This window comes from Lepidochelys kempii, chromosome 9, assembly GCF_965140265.1.
Source record: "Lepidochelys kempii isolate rLepKem1 chromosome 9, rLepKem1.hap2, whole genome shotgun sequence".
Taxonomy (NCBI): Eukaryota; Metazoa; Chordata; order Testudines; family Cheloniidae; genus Lepidochelys; species Lepidochelys kempii.
In genome coordinates, this window is record NC_133264.1 from 48,422,213 (window position 1) to 48,441,464 (window position 19,252).

General features: G+C 42.8%; 1 protein-coding gene across 9 annotated transcripts in view; it reads left to right on the forward strand.

Annotated features, from left to right (window-relative positions):
* The window catches only part of STAG1 (STAG1 cohesin complex component), a 380,157-nt gene that overhangs the window by 270,465 nt on the left and 90,440 nt on the right, over positions 1-19,252 (forward strand). For all 9 annotated transcript variants that reach the window (XM_073360216.1, XM_073360223.1, XM_073360219.1 and 6 more), the window contains 2 exons: positions 3,909-3,996; positions 6,172-6,252. In XM_073360216.1, the coding sequence (XP_073216317.1) occupies positions 3,909-3,996; positions 6,172-6,252 (169 nt within the window). The remainder of the gene's footprint in view (positions 1-3,908; positions 3,997-6,171; positions 6,253-19,252) is intronic.

The window sequence follows — 19,252 nt, forward strand, 5'->3', positions numbered from 1 at the left end:
ACCATGTTTCTGTTCTCCCTATAATATCTGGTTTCACTTCCTGCACCAGTAGCTCTAGTTCCTCCATTTTGTACCTAGGCGCCTCGCATTTGTCTACAAACATCTTAATTTTTGCTGTTTGGCCTCGCTCACATTCTTTAGCCGTTTAGACATGCCCATTCTACAGCCAGTATGACCTATTAGACTGGTATCCACACTGCCCTTCCTCCTTATGTCCATTCTCCTACCCACGGCTGAATCTTTTCTTTCTTTGTTTTCTTCCCTCTCAATGCTAAAATCTGGCGTAGAGATTACCTGGACATCTCCCAACCATCTCCCCCAAATTCCTAGTTTAAAGCTCTCTTAATCAGTTGTGCCAGCCTCCATCCTAGAAGTCTATTTCCTTCCCTGCTCAGATGAAGTCCATCCCGAGAGAACTGTCCTCTGTCCATGAATGCCTCCCAGTGGCCATACATCCCAAAGCCCTCCTTATAGCACCACTGCCTGAGCCATCTGTTGATAGTCATAATCTTGTCACACCTTTGTTGTCCTTCATGATCTTAATCTGTGGGCTGCAGGTCCTAACAAGAGCATCTTTCAGCTTCATAGTTGGTATGTCATCTTCTCACTGAAAGTGTCTTGCCTGCTCACCACCTTCTTTCCCCAAGTGGGGGTTGAAGCTTAGTGTGCTCTCAGTGAAACCTCAGTTTACATGTTCTATGATACACAGTTGTACTATGAACTAAACATGCTTCCATCTCTAAGGTCATCTCAATTTTCCTCATATAATAGGAAATTGTATTGTTACCCTACGGGCTGAATCCATGCATTCTAAGGAAGCAGAAATGCATAAGTTGAGTGTGAACAGAGCCTACAATGGAATAAAGGTGCATATAGCAGAGGCATTCAAAGCCTCCAGTACAACTGCCGTTACCAATATGAAAAGAGGAGTGGTCTTGTGGACAGAGAAATACACTCTTTTATAGATTCCGAGACCAGAAGGGACCATAGTAATCACCTAGTGTGACCTCCTGTATAGCAAGGCCAGAGAAATTCCCCAAAATAATTCCTACTGCAAGTCTTTGAAAAACGTCCAATCTTGATTTAAACATTGTCAGTGATAGAGACTCCACCATGACCCCTTGGTAAGTTGTTCCAATGGTTAATTACTCTCACTGTTAAAAATTTGTCTTATTTCCAGTCTGAATTTTTCTAGCTTCAACTTTCAGCCATTGAATCATGTTATAGCTGTCTCTGCTAGACTGAAGAGCCCGTTATTAAATATTTGTTCCCCCGGTAGATACTGCTATACTATGAGCAAGTCACCCCTTAACCTTCTCTTTGTTAAACTAAATAGATTGAGCTGTATTTCACTAGAAGGCATGTTTCTAATCCTTTAAACATTCTTGTGGTTCTTCTCTGAATTCTCTCCAATTTATCTACATCCTTCTTGCACTGGGGGTATCGGACACAGCATTCCAGCAGCGGTCACACCACTGTCAAGTATAGAGGTAAAATAACCTCTTTACTCTTACTCGAGATTCTCCTATTCATGCGTCTCAGGATTTCATTAGTTCATTTGGACACAGCATCACACTGGAGCTCCTGTTCAGCTGATATCCATCACGACCCCCAAATCTTTTTCAGAATCACTGCTTCCCACAATAGTGTCCCCTATACTGTAAGTATGCCCTACTTCTTTGTCCCTAGATGTATACATTTACGTTTAGCTTAATTGAAACACATATTGTTTGCGTGTGCCCAGTTTACCAAGTGATGCAGATCTCTATGAATCAGTGATCTGTTCCCTTCATTATTTACCACACCCCCAATTTCTGTGTCATTGCAAACTTTTGAGGAGGGCCTGTAAAGTTTACACATAACCTTAAATCCTCACTTTCCGTTGACATCCTCTCCCTGCTAATGCAGCATTTGGTAGAAGGGTGTTTCAGAACAGGGTGCCCCAATAACCCTGAAATGTCTTTTCAGTTCTACATACATAAGTTGAATCTTCCCTCCCTAGGGATGACTTACTGCTTTCTGCATCCCACTGTAAAGACTGTCTGACATGGAGGGAACTAAGAGGGAAAATTCTGTCTTATCAGTGAATTTTCATTCTTCAGTACCCTCCATGTCAGACAGTCTGATCCTCCCTCAGAGTATTGCATTATGACCAGGTTTTCTTCTGGCTGTTGTTCATTGGTTAACTAGTTTGGAAGGGAAGAGGGTGTTCCTCCAGGAAATCCCAAAATTTCATGTCAAAACTCTTCTGCAAATAGTTTGAGTTGAATAGCACTTTTAAACTTTTGTATAGTTAGTACTTTTCCAGCTTTGGAGGTTATCGTTCTGGAGAATTTTTCCTGAGGGGCAGGCCTAAGCCCAGGCATAGAGCAAAGATCTGGTCTGCCTTCAGTTGCCATGGAAACAGAGAACACCCCCTGTGAAGACTGTCTGTCATTGAGGGTCCTAGAATGAAAATTCATAAACAAGACAGAATTTTTATTTTCTCCTTCCCTACAGAAATAAACTGTTTCGGCATGACTGCATCTACACTAGGAGGTTGTGTACTGCTTTAACTCTGTTGGTATTATTCAAATGGTACGACTTTTGTGTGGACAAGTCTTTGTGCTTTGTTGAATCAGAGTCAGTGTACACAACGTTATTCAGAGACAGTAACCTGGGAGCCTAGAATTTATATAATACACATCTTATTGTCATGGAGCCAAGCCTACCTGAAATTCAACTTTTATGTGCGAGGGTTGTTTTTTTTTTTTTTGTCTTTAGGGTCTTCTACAATTCTGCTTTTCAAGAGCTTTTAATTAAATGACAATATGAGTGGTTACAAACCAATAGCAGAGACTGCCCAAATATTTCCTCACTTTTCAGTACAAGAGGATTAGTTTTTATAACTGCGTATAATAATCAGTGCTTCAGCAATAAGAGTGTAGCTTTACATTAAGGCCACGTCTATACTTACTGGAGATCTATGCTGCTCTGATGGATGCAGCGAGGGTTGATTTAGAGGGTCTGGTGAAGATCCGCTAAATCAATGGCATAGTGCTCTCCGGTCGACTCCACTACTCCATCAGAATGAGAAGAGTAAGGTTAGTCGATGGGAGAGTGTCTCCCATTGACACATCGCGGTGTAGACACCGCAGTAAGTCAACCTAAGCTACGTTGACTCCAGTTAACATTCACGTAGCTGGAGTAGTGTAACTTAGGTTGACTTATCATGGTAGTGTAGACAAGGCCTAAGTCATTGAAATCAGTGAGGTTGTACATAGGTGCAGGCATCCACCCATATGCTTCTCTTTGCAGGATCAGGCCCTTGTAACCTGATGTGAAGTGACTGGTCTCATGAGCTTTTCTCAGTACTCTTCCTCTCCAGTCTCCTGTGACTAGATCCCTTCTGTCTTACATTAGATGTTTTAGAACGTTTACTATTTTAAAATTAAATATTTTATTGGAAATAACTGGAGAAAAATACCTAAATTTAGTTTGCCTAAAATTATTTTTCATTTAAAATATTCTATTTTACTTCCCTTGTGGGTATCTGCCACAATGCCTGAGAAATGTCTGCTGAAGTTCCAGCAGTGTTTAGAATCTCAGAAGTAAGCTGATTTAGAGGCAAGTTCGAGACATGATAGTTTGACCATGATTCAGCTACCTTTGTGTATATATAAAGGTGTATGGTTTGCATTGATTTTAGTTCTGCATTAGCAAAAACCTCTTGTGGTAAAATATTCCTAATTTATGAAAAAGCACAACTTCAAATTTTAATGTAGTGTGAACTAACTTATACAAGTGTCTTTCAAACTGCTCTGTTGTCTCAACATTGCAAACAAATACTGAACTATTGATTTGAGTCGCAAAGACCGTTTTCTTCTCATGAAACTCAACTAATGTCTTTTTATTGCCTCTTCTTTTAGTGCTCATGATCTCACAAAGTGGGATCTGTTTAGTAACTGCTACAGATTACTGAGGACTGGAATTGAACATGGAGCTATGCCAGAGCAGGTACAATTAACAATATATACATTATATCGTTTGGGGGAGTTAAACGCTTTATGAGTGTTAATAGAATAATCATAGAGAAGCACAATAAGTTGATGCCCTAGCCTTTAAACCACAGTTTAAACCATGCTTTTTGGTCACACAGTGAAATTAATTTTAATGAAATTCCTGGATTTTCAATGAAAGGTCGCTATTAGTGAGGTGCAGGGCCGGGAGTCAGGAGACTTGGGTTCTGTTCTTGGCTCTGCAGCTGACTCACTGTGTGACTTTAACCAAGTCACTTAGGCCCAGGTCTTCAAAGGCATTCAGGCATTGCTATGCCTAAATACCTTTAAAAAACTGGTCCTTAAATCTTCCCGTGCCTCAGTTTCCTCCTCTATAAAATGAAGATAACGTTATGTACTCTGCTATGGAATGTGCTACATACATGCTAGGTAAGATTAGAATTATGATTACACTGTAATGCTGGCTCAGTGACCATTTAAGTATTTGTCCACAGTGGAACAATCACTGGGCCAGAGAGCAAGAATGACTTTGTAGTCCAGTGGTTAGGACACCCATGTAGGAGACCCAGCATCCAGTGCCCCTGCACCAGTCACTCATCATTCAACAGGAGACATGGAAGGAGTCCCACCTCAGAGTATCCCATAGCTTAGTGGTAAGAGTAGTCTTCTGAGGGGTAGGAGACCCCGGTCAGATCCTTTCTCCCCCTATGATGGAGAGAGGAATTGAACCTGGATCCCCTAAATCCCAGGCCAGTGCTCTAATGACTGGGCTAAAAGTTATAAGGTTGGCACCTCCTCCTCCAATAGCTTCTTGCTAAAATGGCTTAAGGTGCCTAACTGTAAAGAAGGTTCCTGGCTTCAGAATTGCAAGCGGAACTAGCTGCTTCCCTGGATCCCAGACTAAGAAGCCTGTCTCTAGCATGCACTCCTGATCAGCATCTCCCATTCGCTGTCTTAGGTGGCTCCCCACCTACCGTTCTTGCTTTTATGAATTGCAGTTTAAGGCACCTGTCTCTCCTTATTCATCATATAGGAGCTTAGGTGCCTAAGTCAGGCTTTGGCAATCACAATGATTTTTCCAGGCACCTAATAGTTAGGCATTGTGACGCTGAGCGTGACAGCACCTAACTCCTTTTGAGCATTCAGCCCTATATTTCTGAGCTGAAACACCCTCCTCAGGTCTCTCTAAAGCTGCTGCTGAGAGGCTACAGAGGAGTCAGCCAGCAGGACAGCCTGGTTCATGCTGGAACCATGCTGCCCAGGGAGAAGAGACTGGCAGAGTAACAACTGTCTTTATAACTGTCAACTGTCCTTTGGTTCTGTGTTTTAGTAGGGGTGTGACCCCCTTCCAAATTGCTCCCATTTGAGGGCCAGTGGAAAGAAAACACTGAAAAGTGAATCTCATAGAGTTTTCCTCACGAGCCCTCAACAGCGGTATTTTTGCAGAATGGGATAATTTGGCCTTTAGTACTATCCTCACATAAAACTTCATTGTGAAGTACTTAGGGCTGCCACAGACATAACACACCTGACAAAAAACCTTCAGCATAGAGAAATAAAAAGTTAAGTACTCTTCCAGTATAGCTTCTCTGTCCATAGACATACTTCTGTGTTCATTTCTGCTGATTATGGGACACATCGCTGATCTGGACAAGATTTTGAGAGGAAGTCACCATTGTCCTTTAATTTTCTTACTGAATTACAGGTGACACCTCCCACTGATATCTCTGTAGCACTAATATTATCCCTGCCGTCTCCATGAGACGTGTGTTCTCTTTGATTTGCGTCATGTTACCAGACTGTCATACTGACAGTTTAAGAATTTGATGGATTAAAACATGCTTTTACATGGAGATATCCAGATGCTGGGTCATACTTTTGTCATGTTCAGACTTGCCTCTGTGCCTTTCTTTACTCTGCTCTGACAGACAAAGAATCTGTTACAGTTTTCCTTCCCAGCACCTACAATTTTTTCCCCCACCAAATGCGGTAAATGATCTTTACTTATACTAAGACAGCTAAGGGGTAAAATCATACCTTTGAAAATGAGAAGTGCTACACGAGAGCTATTATCACTTCTTTTCCAAAATTCTTCATAAACTCTAACTAAATTTTAGACTTGTACTTGATGCCTTCCCATTTATTGGCATTCTTTGTGTTCCCTCTATTACAGATAGTTGTTCAGGCACTACAGTGTTCCCATTACTCTATTCTCTGGCAGCTGGTGAAAATCACAGAAGGCTCCCCCTCCAAAGTAAGTAAAAATTCCTATATATACAGCTGTTACTGAAGAAGTTTAACCTTGCTTAGGTCACTAAGTACATTGGGCCTGATTCCCCATTCCCTGCATTATGTGCAGTCATTTTTACACCAGTGCAAAGTGGGTGTAAATCATTACCATTCTGATTTACTAGCATTTAATACCCACTTTGACCAGACAGAGTACAGGGCAATGGAGGATCTGCCCCTGTTCTGTATTGGAAGTTGATCCTGGTTGATTTTTCATTTCTGAAGATGTCTAATACACTTCTCTAAGGGCACAGACGCCTGAGCCAGAGATTAAGTGTTGGTGATACAGCTTATCTAATTAGAATGGATTGCAGTTCGGGAAATAATGTTGATTTGTAGCATCACAGATAACTGAACATCTACATGGTATTTAGTTTTTAATGAATAACTATATTTTTAATGTTGCCAAAGGCAAATGTAAGTTTGCTAGTAGTGGATGTTACTAATGAAGCACTAAGCAATAACTATCAGCATTATTAAAGCAGAAAGGTCTCTTCGTAATATTAATGTTATTGTTTTAAAACAATGGCACAGAACTAAACCTAATTATCATAAAACCATGGGCAGCAGCAAACACTTTGCACACACAAAGTCCTGGACTGTCCAACATCTTATCTCTATACACGCATCACCTCCCGAAAGACCCCTTGTGCTCCTGACTTGCATTGCAGTTTTTTCTTTATGTAACAGATACAGCCTTCCCATGTCAAATTAAACTCTTACAGTTTGTTCCTTAGTCATATTAATAAAGAGTCTGATTAAGAAAAGCATCTCTATTCAGGACAGGACTTAAGCATATGTTTAAGTGTTTCTGGAATGGGGCCAAAATGTGAAGCAATGTCTGCTATGTCAGTGTAACTGTGCTATAAAACTGGGACACAAAGAACTTTTCCACCTTCTAAGGATCAGCCTCTTTGTAAAACGAAAGGAAGTTGTAGCTCATTATAAAAATTATTTTTAGTACCCTATATCAATGAATAAGCATGTACTAAATATGATTCTGACACAGGAGGTAAGAGACAACTGCATTCTAGCATGCATAATTATCCCGTAGGACACATTAAAAAAATCCTACAAATGATTTTAAATTATTTTATTTCAGACTCACTTTGTAATGCATATATTTTACTGCATAAAAACAAAAAAGAGCTCACTTTCCCATCTCTCTTTGAAAGAAAGAAATGCACAAGTAGGTTAAGATATCCCCAGTAACACTGTATAAAATGCTGAGTCTAGACAAGAGGCAAATGCAAATTTTATTGTAGAAAGAGTTCTAGGAAATGACTCATGCTCTAAGCAAGCAGGAATGCAAATGTTGTAAAGATGTCCTTGTATATGTATCCTTATTCAAACTAATTCTTTTAATAGTAGGTCAATCCATATTACATTGATGCAGCTAGACAGGCTTGAATTAGAAAAAGTACCATTCCTAGAGTTTTTATATATTTGTAATTAGATGGCACAAACTGTGAAAGACCATTTGCAATATAAATTAATTCTACATTTGGAAGCCTGTAATTTACCTTTTTTAGTTTTTAGTTTCTAAATTTTCTGTTCTAACTTTTGGACTTTTCCTTTCCTATATGTGCATTGATCATGTGCTGAATCATTTAAAAGTAATTGGATAGAATTTTGAATGACATCATACTAATAAGTAATACAGCTGTGGAGCTGTTACTATTTGGATGGCTTGGATTTGTCCCCAGAATGGCACAAAGTCTACTGGAATGTGTCTGAGGTTTGCTCTTCCTGATCAAATGAAAAGGAGCATTATGTTGTCTTTATTCCAAAGCCAGAGACAACATCCTTCATCTGGTGACTTCTGCTCACTTTTCCAAAAACCTCAGCCTGGCTAACAGCGGAAGGCAAGGTAAAGGGAAGCACCTCAGAGAGAAGCAAGGTGCAGCATCTGTTGCTCATATGTGCTTTCACAGATTCTAAGGCCAGCAGGGACCATTGTGATCATCTGATCTGACCTCCTGTATAACACAGACAATAGATGTTCCCCAAATTAATTCCTAGCACAGATCTTTTAGAAAAACATCCAAACTTGATTTAAAAATTGTCAGTGATGGAGAATTCACCCTTGGTAAATTGTTCCAATGGTTAATTACCTTTACCATTAAAAAATCATGCCTTATTTCAAGTCTGAATGTGTCTAGCTTCAACTTCCAGCCATTGGGTTGTAGTAGACCTTCCTCTGCTAGACTGAAGAGCTCATTATTAAATATTTGTTCCTGTCAGTCTCTGTGGATAGACTGAGCACTGCTCCTCTGGACTGGAGCAGGTGAGCTTAATCCAGCTAATTAAAGAGCTGGGCTATACCTGGGTCTATGAAGGGCTGCTAGGAGGCAGCTGAGAGGGAAGGACTCTGACGGGCTGAGTCCTGCTCAGCAAAGGCCACACAGGAGTGGACCTAACTCTTGTGGTGAGTCCCTGGAGTAAGGGAGGGTTTGGGGAAGCAATCCTGTGGCTGCTGCTCCAAGGCGGGAACAGAACTGGCTGAGGCTAAGATGATGCCAGGAGCTGGGCGTGGTTGCCATGAAGACAGGGGGACAGGTACTGACTTAAGACTGCATTCTGGTTGGTTGGTTGTTTAACCTTTATTGTAAAAGAATAAACCTCTTCAATTGAGACTGGGCTTGGCAGCCCATGTTTGGAGCCAAGGTGAATCGGCAACCATCCCAGTGATACCTAATCTACCCCTAGACTAAGTAGAAAGATGGAGTTGGTGATCAGCCTGTTAGTGGCAAGGCAGCAGCAGCAGGTAGCCACTATGCAGAAACAGCAAGAACACCAGCACCAGACCCAGACTTTGCTGATGCAGATGATGGAAAAATCAGCAGAAACAGCAGGAGGCCCGGTTCACTACACAACAGAGTTGGCAAGAAGTCCACTCCAAACAATAGGCGTGGATACAGAAGTGGTTGGGCTGTGTCACACCTGGTAGTGCAATTGGTGATGAGACTCGGGTCCAGTTGGCTCCGGGCCTTGCAAAGCTTGGACCACAATATGACCCGGCGGCCTTCCTCCAGACATTCGAGTGAGTGGCAAAGGCAGCAGACTGGGAGGAGTCTGTTTGGGCAGTCTACATAGCACAGTTTCTGAATGGGGAGGTGCAGGTGGCTTACTGGGTAATAAGTGATGAGCTGGCCAACTCCTACCCGGTGGTGAAGGTAGCTATCCTGGACTGGTTAGGGCTGACTCCAGAAGCTTATAGGCACAGGTTCCTGGTGGAACCGTTCCCCCAAGGGGCACATCTGCAGCCTCTTGACGTGGTGTGTCTGCCCAGAGACGAGGTCAGGGGAGGAAGTTCTGGGTCAGGTGGTCCTTGAACAGTTCCTGAAAGTTCTGCCAAAGAGGCACAGAGCTGGGTAAAGTGCTTCCAGCCGGCCCCAGTGGAGGAAGCGGTGGAGTCAGCTGAAGCCATCTCTGAGTGACCAGGACAATGTAATAAACTGAGGGGAGTTCACCAGGGGGTAACCCAGGGAAGCCCTCAAGTGGGAAAGACCCTGAGTATCCTAAACTCTGGAGGCACACAGCACCTCCAAGGGTTCTGGAAATACTAGTGGGAAGGGACCAAGGGGCTCTGGGGTTTGCTTCCCTCATGGCCAGGCCAGGCATATTAAAAAAAAAAATTGCTCAATTATGAACTGTGACTACCTAAACTGTTACTACAGTGGGACCAAGCTGTGGGGTCCACTCTGAGAGTCCAGATGGGCACACAGTGGGTAGTAGCAGTTAAGGTGGGAGGAACTGTAGTTAAGGGACTTGTTTTGGGTGCACTCTCATTCTGGAAGACCAGTTGAAGTTAAATAGCCTGGACAGACACCTCCCAATGAATGTCTCCTGTATCTATGGTGAGATCCAAGTCTACCCCACTGCAGAAGTTAAGCTGGAGGCACGGAGTTGGAGAGCTTGACTGCATGTCCGGGTGGTAAAGGGCGCGTTGGCCCATAGTTCTGGGGAGAGACTGGGTGGGTTTCTCAGCCCTCATGCAAAAGGGGCTAGGACAGCAGCCTGGGACCAGGAGGGTCCAGGACCATCTAGGAAAGGAGGTAAGGGGGCTGGGAGCCAGAGTAAGGATGGCAAAGGGGGACTGAAAGGGAGAACACAATTTTCCCCGAGGCCTGAGGGACCATCTTAGGAAGTGTCAACAGGAGTTGGACAAGGTAAGAACCTCACCGGAGAAAATCATCAGCCAACTTGTCAGGTTAGAACAAGAGTTGGTCCGGGTGCAGGTGGGAGCCAAGGGGCAGAGGAAACAATGCTTGGCCCTGCACAAGAATTGGCCCAGGTTCAGAGAGGGAAAACTCAGCAGGATACAGTGAGGACGCAGACGGAGCCCTAAGTGCAGCAGGATACAGCAGGGACCCAGACTGAACCCCAGGCATAGGAGAGTAAAGTGAGGAACCAGACGGAGGACCTAGATAGAATTATGCTTAGCAGAGTACAGAGGGGACCCAGACAGAGCCCTTGGTTCATCAGGATACTGTAAGGACCCAAATAGAATCCCAAATTCAGCAGGGTACCTTAGAGACCCTGACGGAGTCCTGAGCTCAGCAATGTACAGCAGGGACCCAGACAGAGTCCCAAACTCAGTAGGGTGCCGTGGGAACCCAGCCTGCACTACCTGCTGAACAAGCTAGCATGGGGACTCAGACAGGACCCCTCCAACAGGAGAAGTCCTAGAAGGGGGCTGGGGTAGGAACGAGGATACCAGGGCGGGGAGAACCAGAATTGGATTCAGTAGTCCAGGAGAGCTGGCTGTATTTCAAGGAATCCCTGTTGAGGTTACAGGGACAAACCATCCCGATGAGTCGAAAGAATAGTAAATATGGCAGGCGACCAGCTTGGCTTAATGGTGAAATCCTAGCGGATCTTAAACATAAAAAAGAAGCTTACAAGAAGTGGAAGGTTGGACATATGACCAGGGAAGAGTATAAAAATATTGCTCGGGCATGTAGGAATGATATCAGGAGGGCCAAATCGCACCTGGAGCTGCAGCTAGCCAGAGATGTCAAGAGTAACAAGAAGGGTTTCTTCAGGTATGTTGGCAACAAGAAGAAAGCCAAAGAATATGTGGGCCCCTTATTGAATGAGGGAGGCAACCTAGTGACAGAGGATGTGGAAAAAGCTAATGTACTCAATGCTTTTTTTTCCTCTGTCTTCACTAACAAGGTCAGCTCCCAGACTGCTGCGCTGGGCATCACAAAATGGGGAAGAGATGGCCAGCCCTCTGTGGAGATAGAGGTGGTTAGGGACTATTTAGAAAAGCTGGATGTGCACAAGTCCATGGGGCCGGACGAGTTGCATCCAAGAGTGCTGAAGGAATTGGCGGCTGTGATTGCAGAGCCATTGGCCATTACCTTTGAAAACTCGTGGCGAACCGGAGAAGTCCCGGATGACTGGAAAAAGGCTAATGTAGTGCCAATGTTTAAAAAAGGGAAGAAGGAGGATCCTGGGAACTACAGGCCAGTCAGCCTCACCTCAGTCTCTGGAAAAATCATGGAGCAGGTCCTCAAAGAATCAATCCTGAAGCACTTTCATGAGAGGAAAGTGATCAGGAACAGCCAGCATGGATTCACCAAGGGAAGGTCATGCCTGACTAATCTAATCGCCTTTTATGATGAGATTACTGGTTCTGTGGATGAAGGGAAAGCAGTGGATGTATTGTTTCTTGACTTTAGCAAAGCTTTTGACACGGTCTCCCACAGTATTCTTGTCAGCAAGTTAAGGAAGTATGGGCTGGATGTATGCACTATAAGGTGGGTAGAAAGCTGGCTAGATTGTCGGGCTCAACGGGTAGTGATCAATGGCTCCATGTCTAGTTGGCAGCCGGTATCAAGTGGAGTGCCCCAAGGGTCGGTCCTGGGGCCGGTTTTGTTCAATATCTTCATAAATGATCTGGAGGATGGTGTGGATTGCACTCTCAGCAAATTTGCGGATGATACTAAACTGGGAGGAGTGGTAGATACGCTGGAGGGGAGGGATAGGATACAGAAGGACCTAGACAAATTGGAGGATTGGGCCAAAAGAAATCTGATGAGGTTCAATAAGGATAAGTGCAGGGTCCTGCACTTAGGACGGAAGAACCCAATGCACAGCTACAGACTAGGGACCGAATGGCTAGGCAGCAGTTCTGCGGAAAAGGACCTAGGGGTGACAGTGGACGAGAAGCTGGATATGAGTCAGCAGTGTGCCCTTGTTGCCAAGAAGGCCAATGGCATTTTGGGATGTATAAGTAGGGGCATAGCGAGCAGATCGAGGGACGTGATCGTTCCCCTCTATTCGACGTTGGTGAGGCCTCATCTGGAGTACTGTGTCCAGTTTTGGGCCCCACACTTCAAGAAGGATGTGGATAAATTGGAGAGAGTCCAGCGAAGGGCAACAAAAATGATTAGGGGACTGGAACACATGACTTATGAGGAGAGGCTGAGGGAGCTGGGATTGTTTAGCCTGCAGAAGAGAAGAATGAGGGGGGATTTGATAGCTGCTTTCAACTACCTGAAAGGGGGTTCCAAAGAGGATGGCTCTAGACTGTTCTCAATGGTAGCAGATGACAGAACGAGGAGTAATGGTCTCAAGTTGCAGTGGGGGAGGTTTAGATTGGATATTAGGAAAAACTTTTTCACTAAGAGGGTGGTGAAACACTGGAATGCGTTACCTAGGGAGGTGGTAGAATCTCCTTCCTTAGAGGTTTTTAAGGTCAGGCTTGACAAAGCCCTGGCTGGGATGATTTAACTGGGAATTGGTCCTGCTTCGAGCAGGGGGTTGGACTAGATGACCTTCTGGGGTCCCTTCCAACCCTGATATTCTATGATTCTATGATTCCAGCAGTAGTTACACCGGTACCAAATAACCAGTAAAATAACCTCTCTACTCCTACTTGAGATTCCCCCATTTATGCATCCCAGGATTGCATTAGCTCTTTTAGCCACAGCATCACACTGGGAGCTCATGTTCAGCTGATTGTCCACCACAACCCCCAAATCTTTTTCAGAGTCACTGCTTCCCAGGATAGAATGCCACATCCTGTAAGAATGCCTACATTCTTTGTCCTAGGTTTACATTTAGCTGTATTAAAACACATGTTGTTTGCTTGTGCCCAATTTACCAAATGATCCAGATCACTCTGTATCTGTGATCTGTTCTTTTCTTTATTTACCACTCCCCTAGTTTTTCTGTCATCTGCAATCTTTATCACTGATGATTTTATGTTGCTTCCAAGTCTTGATAAAAACGTTAAATGGTATAGGGCCAAGAACCGATCCCTGCAGGATCCCACTGGAAACAGACCTGCTCGATGACAATTCACCATTTACAGTTACATTTTGAGACCTATCAGTTAGCAAGTTTTTAATCCATTAGTTTGTGTAGCAGGCCTGAGATTTGGTATGCTGACTGAGCACAAATCCAGTCTGCTGTATGTCTGCCTTTCCTTCATTTTGGGAGCCATTTGATCCATGTTCTTTTTGCCATGGGTTGGAATTACCACATTTCAGTGTGTGTTAGAGATTATTCACTTCTGATGGGTAATCCAATTCCATCCCGTCAGGCACAAATCTGGTCATAGTAATCCATGCATTTGTGACCTTCCAGGTTTGACTGTTTCAACTCCTTATAGTGGGAATGAAGCCAAACTTGATGAAATAAGCTGAAACTGCTACAAAATGCAGCAGCCCATTTGTTGAGTAACACAGATGGCTATGAACATACTGCCTCTGCTCTGCCCTCAGCGTTGGCTCCCCATCACTTACAGAGCCAAATTCAGTTTCTGTCATGGTATTCAGAATGATCCATCAGATTGTCCCAATTCTAGGAGATCATCTCTTCTTCCTTGACCATGACTTCCTACAACAGCTACATTCCATCAGAATTATGACCAACAGAAGATGGAACTTTCTTGAGAGTGGGACCCAAATTTTGTAAGTCACTTTTAGAGAGATAAAAATGGTCACTAGCCTCACAGCTTTCAAAACTAAATGCAAAACCTATTTACTTGTGTTACCAAATGTCTTCATGTAATCCTCACATATATGTGGAGGAGAGAAGGAATGAGGCAAAAAACATTCTAGTTTTCAAGCTACTTTTACAGGAAGGGAAAGAGAGAGAAAAATGTTTGTTAGTTGTAGTTCTTATATTTAATTGGGAGGTGCTCAGTCACTACAGTGAAGAGGAGCATATAAGTACCTAGACAGATTTTTCCCTGCTTGGGTTTTGAGCACTGTCACTCGCAAGGTTCTGGACACATTAGTAGAATATTATGCCACATCTTGTGTGCTGCATCCTTCTCCTTTTTGCTGATGGGGTTGTTGATGTTTCCTTTTAGGAAGACAGGGTGCCAGTTGCTTTAAAGCAGTGGTTCTCAACCTTTCCAGACTACTGCACCCCTTTCAGGAGCCTGATTTATCTTGCATACCTCCAAGTTTCACCTCACTTAAAAACTTCTTGCTTACAAAATCAGACATAAAAATACAAAAGTGTCACAGCACACTATTACTGAAAAAAATGCTTACTTTCTCATTTTTATCATATAATTATAAAATAAATTGATTGGAATATAAATATTGTACTTACATTCCAGTGTATAGTGTACAGAGCAGCATAAACAAGTCATTGTCTGTATGAAATTTTAGTTAGACTTCACTCGTGCTTTCTATATAGCCTGTTGCAAAACCAGGCAAATATCTAGATTAGTTGATGTACCCCCTGGAAGATCTCTGCTTACTCCTAGGGGTACATGTACCCCCATTGAGAACCATTGCTTTAGAGGAGTCACTCTTGTCCTCTGCTCAAAAAGTCATCTTTTCACATTGGGAATCTTGCTAAGCATTAACCCGAATCTAAACTTCCATTTTTGGTTACAAATATGAAAAAGGTTGTGATCATACAACTTTTGAGTATCTTGATCTTGTCAGTCAGGACTCCTATCTGGGTTCAGTACAGAGACTGTATTTATTGTGCTGATCAATGGTCTTCACCTAATGTTGGATAAAGATTTTGTGCCCAGCTGATATTAGATCTATCAGCTGCCTTCAAAACTGTGGATTTTTAACATGCCTGTGGAGCCTGGCAGGAATGGATTGGACTGTCCTTGGATTGCTTTGTGATTTACTCACATGAAGATCCTGGAGAGTAGTATGGGCAATTGCTCTTCTGCACTGAGGGCCAACATGTGAACTACCACAGAGTTCTGTGCTGTCACTGTCTTATTCAGTGGGTGTGCAAGGTCATTAAGAGAGCCATTTAAAGAGATGTTTAATATGTTGATAACACACCAGTGCTGTCCATCTTGCCCAGGCGAAGCGTGCTCCTGGTGACTGGGCTAGACTAGTGAACTTCGGAAAAGTTACAAAATTTTCCTTTTGTTGCTCTGTAACTTTCCAAAGTTGAGGAAAATGTTACAGAGTGGAAAATGAAAAAAACATAAAATTGAAGAAAACTAAATCCTGGACATTATTTGTTCTATTGCGTCTTGGACAAATGTTAATTATAATCTTCAGTCTCTGTACTGAACTCATAAGTATTTTATGGAACCTAGGGCTGGAATACGATCAAAGTTATGTCAATATTTAAAAAGAGTAAACAGGATGACCCAAGTAACAAATGACTGGTTAGCCTGATATTAATCACAGGCAAAATCATGGAATGGCTGATACAGTACTCTACCAATAAACAGTTAAAGGTCAGAAACAAAATTAATACCAATAAATATCACTGAATGGAAAACAGACAAACCTGATACTGTTCTTGACATGTTTGCACGTTTGGCTGTTAAAGGTAACCATACTGATATAATGCATTATGGCTTCTGTTTAAGATTATACAAACTCACTATGGTCCGTATTCAAAGGATTAAAAACTCCTTAACTCTTAGATCTCAAAAGTAATTGTAAATGGAGAACCACCATCATCCACTGGGGTTGTTTCTAATGGAGTCCCACAGGGATCTATTCTCAGCCCAATACTATTTAATATTTTTATCAATGACCTAGAAGAAAATGAAAAGTCATTTAAAGACTGCAAATGATACAAAGATTGGTAGTAAATAATGATGAGGTCTGGTCACTGTTACAGAGTAATGTGGATCACTTGAGAAACTGAATGCAATTAGACAACAGGCATTTTAATACATCTAAATACAAGAACCTACATCTGGGAACAAGAATGTAGGTCACAAAGGATCAGGGACTCATCCTGGAAGCAGTGACTTTGGAAAAGTTTTAGGGGCCATTGTAGCTAGCCAACTGAACATGAGTTCCCAATGTGATGCAGTGGCCAAAAGGGCTAACACGATACTTGGCTATGTTAATAGAGGAGTCCTGAGTAGGACCAAGGAGGTGATAATACCTTGGTATATGTCATTGGTAAGACTACTACTGGAATACTGTGTCCAAATCTGGTATCCACACTTTAAAAAGTCTATTGAAAAACTGGAAAAGATTCAGAGAATAATTCATAAATAATTAGTGGTTGAGGAGCTAACTCTATTTACCAAAGAGAATATTAAGAAACACCTTTATCATGGACTACACAGGCAGAAGATACCTAACACTAGTGGCTGGAATATGTTGGGGAAGAGTCAACATGGCTTTTGTGAAGGGAAATCTTGCCTCACCAATGTAATTACTTGAGTGTCAACAAGCATGTTTTTTTCTATTTTACTGTTTTACTTCGTTAGTCCTGAAAAATAAGTATTAAAAAATACTTTGGCAGGTACAGAGCCTTCATCAAAAGTGGTGGCTCGTTCAATTAAATCACAGGCAGCTTCTGCAGGCTTTCTGGCCCAGATGCCCATCCTGTACATTAGTAAGGTGGCAACCTGGTCTTCGATCCACACATTTACTTCCCACTGTGCCATCGCTCCTCAGTCTAGAGATGATGCCAGATGTGGACAGGTTGTCCTACAATCTCTGTTTGAGTAGATGCCAAACCCACCTCCAGCTTGAACTGTGTGTCACCTAAAGTGGAATGGACATGTGAATCACTTTTGAAGAATTAAAAACAGTTACCTGACTTTTCCATAAATACTGTTGTTTAGGGAATGTTACACATCTCCATTCCACTATCCACCCTCCTTCCACTGGAGTCTCTCCAGGACAGGGATGGCCAACCTGAGCCTGAAAAGGAGCCAGAATTTACCAATGTACATTGCCAAAGAGCCACAGTAATATGTCAGCAGCCCCCCGTCAGCTCCCCCATCCCACTCCCAGTGCCTCCCACCCACCAGCAGCCTCGCTGATCAGTACCTCCCCCGTCTCCCTGCACCCCCCAATCAGCTGTTTTGTGGCATGCAGGAAGTTGTGGAGGGGAGGAGCGAGGGCACGGCGGGGGAGGGGGCGGGAAGGGTGGAGTGGGGGCAGAGCCAGGGGTTGAGGAGTGAGCACCCCCTGGAACATTGGAAAGTTGGCGCCTGTAGCTCCAGTCCCAGAGTCGGTACCTATACAAGGAGCCGCATATTAACTTCTGAAGAGCCACATGTGGCTCCGGAGCCACAGGTTGGCCACCCCTGCTCCAGGAGGAAGGAACTCAGGAGGGTTGGGGGCAATGGGGCCCTTTATAACTGCATGCACTGGCGCAAGGCAGGGGCACTCATGCTGCCCTAACAGGTACTGCTGAGCAAAAAACCTTTGATAACTATGAATGAGGTATTCAAATAGCTACAGTGGAATGGACATATGCAACACATATCTTGAAGACCAACAGTTAAGGAAAAGTAGGTAACCATCTTTCCCATCGCCCAAATCTATAATTCCATCGGATATCCCCCCCGATCCATCAGTTACCCACACACTTCCCAATGCACCATTCCCAATGAATCCTCCGTTCTCCAGTCCCTCAAACCTCCCTCCCTCTGGTCCCCAAGTCGTTAATTCCTGTTCCTGGGCCAGTACGTCAGCAGGTTTTTCTACAAAGCAAGCTTGCCTTTCTAGCTCCCCTCTCTGCAGATTGTTAGGACCTTGTGATGTTGTTGGACTTGATTCATGTTTATTGATATTTAACAGATTTTTCTTTTCCTGTTGAATTATCCTGGTACCAAGTTCTAGATAAATACCATGTAGGTTTACTTTGTCGTCTTAAATTTTTGTTTGAAAACTTTTAAAATTGAAATCTAAATTTAAAATTCAAGCTTGTAGCTGGTATCTGTATTTAAAAATATCTTGGATGTGGTGATAGTATATTCTTATTATTGTTTATTATCAGAGTGGTACCTAGACCCTTTTGCAAAGTTCCAATTGTGCTAGGTGCAATACAGACAGTGCCTCTCCAGAGAGCTCCTTGTTTTCTTTTCATTGCCTCTCCATTTTTGCTTGGAGAGCTGTAGGCTTGATTGTGTGTGAAATTATTTGTCAACTCTTTTATTTTTCTTGTCCTGGCAATCTATTATTAATAGATTGGGAATGGAGGTTTAATATATTATTAATAATAGGGGGGGAATACCAAAGAAACCCACCATAATAGCATTGAGCTTCAAAAACAGGAACTACACAAAAATTAGGAAGCTAGTTTAAATGGAAATTAAAAGGAACACTCAAAGGAGTGAAATCCCTGAAAACTGCATGGAAACTATTTAAAAACATCATAATAGAGTTTCAAATTAAATGTATATTGCAGATAAAAAAAAAACCGTAAGAGGACCAGAAAAGTTCCACCATCGCTAAACGGGAGGAAAAGAGGTGGTTAGAGGCAAAAAGACATCCTTTCAAAATTGGAAGTCAAATGCTAGTGAGGAAAATAAAAAGGAGTATAAATTTTGGCAAGTTAAGTGTAAAAATATAATTAGGCAGACCAAAAAGGAATTTGAAGAGCAAATACCAAAAGACCCAAAAGCTAATGCAAAAAGTTTTTTAAAGTAATCAGGCAGGAAGCCTGACAAACAGTCAATAGGACCTCTGGAGAATCAAGGTGCTGAAGTAGCACTCAAGGAAGGTAAGGCCGTTGTGGAGAAGCTAAATTAATTC